At 40.3% G+C, this 6747-nt stretch overlaps 1 protein-coding gene across 1 annotated transcript; it reads right to left on the bottom strand.

Moving 5' to 3' along the window:
- Positions 1-270: 270 nt before the first annotated feature.
- LOC140118803 (tubulin alpha-1 chain-like) lies at positions 271-5709 on the bottom strand. Its single transcript, XM_072137143.1, has 5 exons — positions 5549-5709; positions 3861-4083; positions 2559-2707; positions 1640-2320; positions 271-647 (listed from the first exon to the last, which is right to left on the bottom strand). The coding sequence occupies exons 1-5, from the start codon at positions 5549-5551 to the stop codon at positions 354-356; spliced, it is 1350 nt and encodes a 449-aa protein (XP_071993244.1). The 5' UTR covers positions 5552-5709; the 3' UTR covers positions 271-353.
- Between the last annotated feature and the right edge of the window lie 1038 nt (positions 5710-6747).

Below are 6747 nucleotides of genomic sequence, written 5' to 3'. Positions count from 1 at the left end.
TTTTTTTCCCCGCTTCCCAGTACATGGCATGGGATATTCAATGCGATCACTATGAAGTGCAATTTGTTACGCAAAAAACGAGCCGTCACATAGCTTTTTACGCGTAAAAATTAAAAAAAAGTTAGATTTTTGAAGGTGGGGAGTGAAAAATGGAAATGAAAAAACGGGAAAGGGCCCGGTCCTTAACCGGTTAATGTGTATTGTAGCTCAGGTGGTAAACTATGGTATACTATGTAAATGTAGCATAAACCACAATGCAACACGCACAACTCAGCAAAAGTAAAAACTTTATTTTTAGTGGCTGTGACCACACGTGGAATGTTGACATTTTAAAAGACCACTTGCCACCCTCACTAATACTCTTCTCCTTCATCCTCTCCTTCTACAGAGTCAGTGCCAACCTCTTCGTAATCTTTCTCCAAAGCAGCCAGATCTTCTCGGGCTTCGGAGAACTCTCCCTCTTCCATGCCTTCACCCACATACCAATGTACAAAAGCACGTTTTGCATACATCAGGTCAAACTTGTGATCCAGACGTGCCCAGGCCTCTGCTATGGCTGTTGTATTACTGAGCATACAGACTGCCCTTTGTACTTTCGCCAAATCACCACCAGGAACAACAGTAGGAGGTTGATAATTTATGCCAACCTGAAAATAAAGTTGTAGAAATGTTATTTCTGGAAAATTGATTAATAGAAGACAATTTAAACCTATTCATATACAAACTTAACTTTACAGATAGAGAAAAGTGATAAGAGATAAAAGTGTTAGTAAGCCCTTTAAAAGGGAGTCCATGTTCTAGAAAACATTTTCTGTTTTCAAGTATTCCTTAATGTTGGAGATGCCAACAAACGGCAACCAATTTACAGATTTAACAAGTTCATTACAGATCACTTTTGTATAACATTAGAGGCCTTCCCAGACTTAAGAAAAGTCAACTTACAAAAGATCACTAGTTGCAAGCAGTTTACTGTACAGTCAGTCCTCAGGTTATGTACAAGATGGGGTCTGTAGGTCTGTTCTCAAGTTGAATTTGTATGCAAGTCAGAACTGTATATTTTAAAATTCTAGCTCCAGAAATTTTTTTTTTGGTCCGTGACAGTTGATTAAAAAAATGTTGGCTTGTCATAAGAACCAGAATTAACAGTAAAGCTTCATTAGACACCTCTGATAACTTATAGCTGTTAAGTGTAGCCTAAGGCTAAAGTACAGTAAATTACCAGAGGTCACTTTGTAACCGGGGGAACGCCTGTACTTTAGTCCAAGGCTACAATGTTCAGCTCCAAGTTACCAAAGAAGTCTGCAATTAAGATTTGTTAATCCAGGTTCCCTTGACAAATAAAAAGTTTTAATATCCAATTGTCACAGAAACCAAAAAGTTTGGATGGGGTTTCAATTATTAAAGTTCCAATTTACATACAAATTGAACTTGGGTTCTGTAGACTTTATCTTGTAATTAACCCAGGGACTGTCTGTATCTGGAAGTCTTATACACTGTACTACATAATGTTTTTAATTGGAGTGACTGTAGAATTGTCTGACACTTAAATTGTTTAAAAAGTCATATTTTCTTTCAAAATCCATCAACAGTTAAAACAAAATCTGATAAAGTAAACAAAATTACTAGAACTTAACCTCACCTTAAATCCTGTTGGACACCAATCCACAAACTGTATAGTGCGCTTTGTCTTTATAGCGGCAATAGCTGCATTCACATCTTTGGGTACCACATCTCCACGGTACAACATGCAACATGCCATGTATTTACCATGTCTTGGATCACACTTCACCATTTGGTTTGATGGCTCAAAGCAGGCATTTGTTATTTCCGACACAGAAAGCTGCTCGTGGTAAGCCTTCTCTGCAGAAATAATTGGGGAGTAAGTGACTAGAGGGAAATGGATGCGGGGATATGGCACCAGGTTAGTTTGGAATTCTGTCAAATCAACATTAAGTGCTCCGTCAAAGCGCAAAGAAGCTGTAATTGAAGAAACAATCTGGCCAATTAAACGATTAAGGTTGGTGTATGTTGGACGCTCAATGTCTAGATTCCTTCTACATATATCATAAATTGCTTCGTTATCAACCATAAAAGCACAGTCCGAATGTTCCAGTGTTGTATGCGTTGTCAGAATTGAGTTGTATGGCTCGACAACTGCTGTGGACACTTGTGGGGCTGGATAGATGGCAAACTCCAGTTTGGACTTTTTGCCATAATCCACAGAGAGTCTCTCCATGAGTAATGAAGTGAATCCTGAGCCTGTACCACCTCCAAAGCTGTGAAAGATCAGGAAACCTTGAAGACCTGTACACTGATCAGCCTGGAAAATTAGAGTGAAAAAAAACCTCCAATGTAATTATACGCAAGCACCAAATCTTATCAAGACAGACATGAAAATAAGAAACTTATTTTTGAAGTAAATAGCTTCATAAAAAAAAAAAAAAAAAAGTAAATTCCACAACCTCTTGGATTAGTGGACAGGTACATTCCCATAAAGATCTAACAGTGAATTTAAAGGGAAAATAACATAACATTGAGAGTAATTTGTCTGTACCTACCAGCTTTCTCACTCTTTCCAACACCAAGTCTATGATTTCTTTTCCCACAGTGTAGTGCCCGCGAGCATAGTTGTTAGCTGCATCCTCCTTGCCAGTAATAAGTTGCTCAGGGTGGAAAAGCTGACGGTACGTTCCATTTCGAACTTCATCTATAAAAAAGAAAATCACTTTGTTACTTTCAAAACGTAGCCATCTGCTGCACCTCACCCCCCTAATGTCAGTTTGTACATGCCTGGAACCAAGGAGAAGTCATACTGCATATCTGTCCAAATATAGTAATGTCCTATATGATGGGCAATAAAGCCATTCAAATGAATGACAATATTGACTATTGAAGTAAATGTGGCAGTGCGATACCATATTAAAACCTCTATGTGCAAGGGGCCTAAACTAATAGGTCAGTTCATAAAATTAAGCCTTCCCTAGGGTTTTACAGCTCTTAATTACCTTTTGTTTGTGGTTTTCCATTTGTGCAAAACTAAGTGCCCAAACATGTATTGCAACGTTTGAAACTCATTTTTAGAAGTAAATGATAATCGTAAACTTATTAGACTCCGGACTTTTGTGCCTGTCCTTTTAAAGACAAGTTTGTCATGTTTTGCCCCCCCCCCCCTCTATAAACCTTCTAAAGTCCTGACACAGGAGGACAGGAAGCCAAATATTCATTCTTTACATAAACAATCTTTCACAAGCTGTTAAGATATGGAATGGAGTAAAAAAGACTGCACTCCATACAGTTTTATGATGGATCCACCAGACATTGGGGGATATTTCTCATACGCTGGCGCTCGTGCGCCAGCGTATGATCGCCCCGCCGCTGTAAATTCGCAGCCCGATACATCAAGAGGCTTCTGCGCGGCGTTTATCCTAAAAAAAAAACCGCAGCCAGCAACTTTTCACGTATGAAAAAGGCACTGATAAATATCCCCCATTATCTCCTTACGAAATGTCATCATTGCCTTTACACAAACTATGTAAAAAAAAAATATATATATTACACACACACATATACAGGACATGGGAACAAATTTAATAACATTTTCAAGGGTTACCATTTTCTTTAAGTTGCTTTAGTCCATTACAGACACAATGGATCCAATCCTTGAGCTAGAGAAAAATTACAATCTACATGGAAATTCATTCTTTGACTAAACACTATATTAAAAAAAGCTTTCATGACCTATATCTTCAAAATCTATTCAAGAGCTCAGATGACAAAAACTTAAAGTAAAAATGCACTGGCGTAACTTTCCCAAAATGTTAACTGGTCATTTCATATAGGTTTAAATCCATGACAATTACCTATTACTGCAGATTCAAGATCTACAAAGACTGCTCGTGGCACATGTTTTCCAGCTCCTGTCTCACTAAAGAAGGTGTTGAAAGAGTCATCTCCTCCACCAATTGTTTTGTCACTTGGCATTTGTCCATCTGGCTGGATACCATGCTCCAGACAGTAAAGCTCCCAGCAGGCGTTGCCAATCTGAACTCCAGCCTGTCCCACATGGATGGAAATGCATTCACGCTGAGGGGATTAAAAGAAAAATTATGCATTTAAAAAAAAAAATAAAAAACTTTAACAGCCACAAGGATCATCTATTAATTCAGGATATTAAAAGGTATATTATAGTACATGTACGTACTAAAACAGACATATCCCTCCTGAAGGTCTTTCTGTAAAGAAATAGTGCCTGTGGACTACCTGAAATACAGACAGACTCCAAAATCACAACCTATTGTTCTAACAGACCCAGCCAGTTAAGGGGATTTGTTAGGCACATCACAATTTAAAACAAAAAAATAAAATAAAAGTGCAGCTTAAATGCAATTTATATGGCATTCTGTAATATGGCAAGACTATTAAGCTAAATACTTCTACCTTATAGTTCTCTATAATAAGAGGCTACATAGCAAATGTATTCTGCCACGTCATAGCTGAAGGTTTGAAAGGCAAACAACGGAACCATCTTCATCTTAATCAAAGGAAAAGGCCAGGGCATGAAACCTTTGGTTATGCATCATTTAGCTGATCACTCTAGACCTACATATGGTTGTAACGGTTTAATAATCTGATCTAAGCTTCTTTGATAATGTAGGGTCAGGATTTGCTGATTTAACAGGAACACCAAGATTTGGTTGCACTTCCGCAGACCATTAGTTGTATACAGTGAAATTAAGTCCAAACACAACAGCACTAGAAGACTGCTTCGAGTTGAAAGGCCTGATGTCCAAGCCACCTGTCACCTAATAGTTAAAATTAGCTACAACTGGTAAAACATCAGTTTTGACTAGAAGCAAAACTAGAACAAAGCCAACACCCCGAAACTGGATAGATGCTGCCTAAACCAGATCTGAAGTCACATCCTGTCAAGTGCAGGACAGGTGACGAGGAAAACTAGAGCGCATGCGCAATACAAAGGCTGTCACCAGAAATTCTTTACTACAGCTGGTCCCCACCCATAGGAGGCCGATAGATGGGCGGGGCCAGAAGACTGAGGCTCATTGGTCAGTTGCGTACACATCAGAGAAGGAGAAAGAGCCCACGTTCTCCATTTGTAGCGGCCGCCATGTTCACTAAAAGTTCTAAGTTCCGAGCAGTTTCTACAAACCGGAGGACGAAGTGTCTCTAGAATAGCACAGTCGCCCCATATTGACGCCACACACCTATGAGCCGACAAGCACTAGTTATACATTGACTAACATCGCACTCAAAACCTGACAGACTTGTAGCAGGGCGGGAACCGGCAAGGGACATCAGGTTTACCCGCCCCGAGACTCATCACCGCGCCCGGGCGAGGCTAGTCATAGCTCATACTTCACCGTATGTAGCGTCCGCGCACACACTCTGTAGCCCGCTCGTATATACACGTTACTCACAGAGCAACTACCGACATACAATCCTTACGTCTGTCACTCAACAGATAAGAGTGCGGCGCCAATTGCACCTAGGCTCACCCACACGTACCATCACATTTGTTCATCGCTCTTACCATGATTGTGATTTGTCCGAGTCCACACACCGACAAAGAAAGAACTAAAAATCAGTCTAGAGAGGGGATAACCGCTCCAGCTCCGTTGACTATAGACGCGCTACGGGTCTCCGCCAACACAGCAACTGTTAGAGCAGTGCCAAGAACTTTCTTTTATAGCCACTGGTAGGGCGTATGCGCCGCTCATTGGGTAGCCAGAAAAAGCGCCATCTCGTCATTGGATGGAGGCTGTTTGAATAAGTTTTACTAGGGTGCGATTGGTGGATTCGTAGTGAGTGCGCAGTGGGAAGGTGTGGACGGGTGACATTCCTGACAGCAGAGGGCTGCAGTGAAAGGCGTCCCACAATGTCTCCGCAGTAGCTCATGTGCTGCGCTTACAGTATGACAATACAGAGACCGGTGATGTGACATGCTGACTGTATATGACTATGGAGAATGTCCTTGAGCACATGTAGAACTGTATAATAAAAAAAAGTGCTCGGCAGTTGCTTATTCTATTTTCCTTGTTTAGAACAAACAAGAACCACATTGTTTTCTTAACCCTTTCGGGAATATTTTCGCCTCTAGGACGAGGTCCCATTTTTCAGATCTGCCCTGTGTCACTATAAGGCCCCTTCCACAATAGCATTGCATTTCACGTCAGGGTGCAATGCGTGAAAAACTGACGTTTTTGGCTGCATTTTTGTTCCATTTTTCCTTGGAGTCATTAGCGTTTTTGCGTTTTTCACGCGCGTGTTGTTCGCGTTTTTTTTGCGTTTTCGGTGCGTTTTTCACGCGCGTTTTTTTAAGTCAATGGGACTTTTTCAAAGGGACCATGGTTCGGGAATACAATGTTTTATTTAATTGAAAAAGAATGTCTTCTGATAAGTTAGCAGATGTATACTAACATCTACAATCTATTCTTCACTGTTCCGCGCGTATATTATCTCCCGACAAGTTAGCAGATGTGAAGAACAGTGAAGAATAGAATAAAAACAGTGAACACAGGATCATTTAAGTGAAAAACACAGTAAAGAACACAGCAAAGAATAGATTTGCTGTGTGAAGAAGACATTGCAGATGTATGGAAACATCTGCAATGTGTTCTTTACACACATATATATTGTTCTTCACATGCTATTTTGTTCGCACCGTTCCGCGCGTATCTCCCGACAAGTAAGCGGATGTGCCGAACATCTGTAATCTGTTCTTCACTGTGT

Source organism: Engystomops pustulosus, chromosome 2 (assembly GCF_040894005.1).
Source record: "Engystomops pustulosus chromosome 2, aEngPut4.maternal, whole genome shotgun sequence".
Classification (NCBI taxonomy): Eukaryota; Metazoa; Chordata; class Amphibia; order Anura; family Leptodactylidae; genus Engystomops; species Engystomops pustulosus.
Note: the sequence above shows the minus strand (reverse complement) of the source record. Positions and strands in the feature narration are given on the sequence as shown.

Bases quoted from the DNA above. Each gene is read 5' to 3' on its own strand.
- LOC140118803 (XM_072137143.1), bottom strand. The intron at 2,708-3,860 runs GTAATTGTCATG...TCTTTTTTATAG, and splicing joins TCTTGAATCTGCAGTAATAG to ATGAAGTTCGAAATGGAACG. The intron at 2,321-2,558 runs GTAGGTACAGAC...CTAATTTTCCAG, and splicing joins TGGAAAGAGTGAGAAAGCTG to GCTGATCAGTGTACAGGTCT.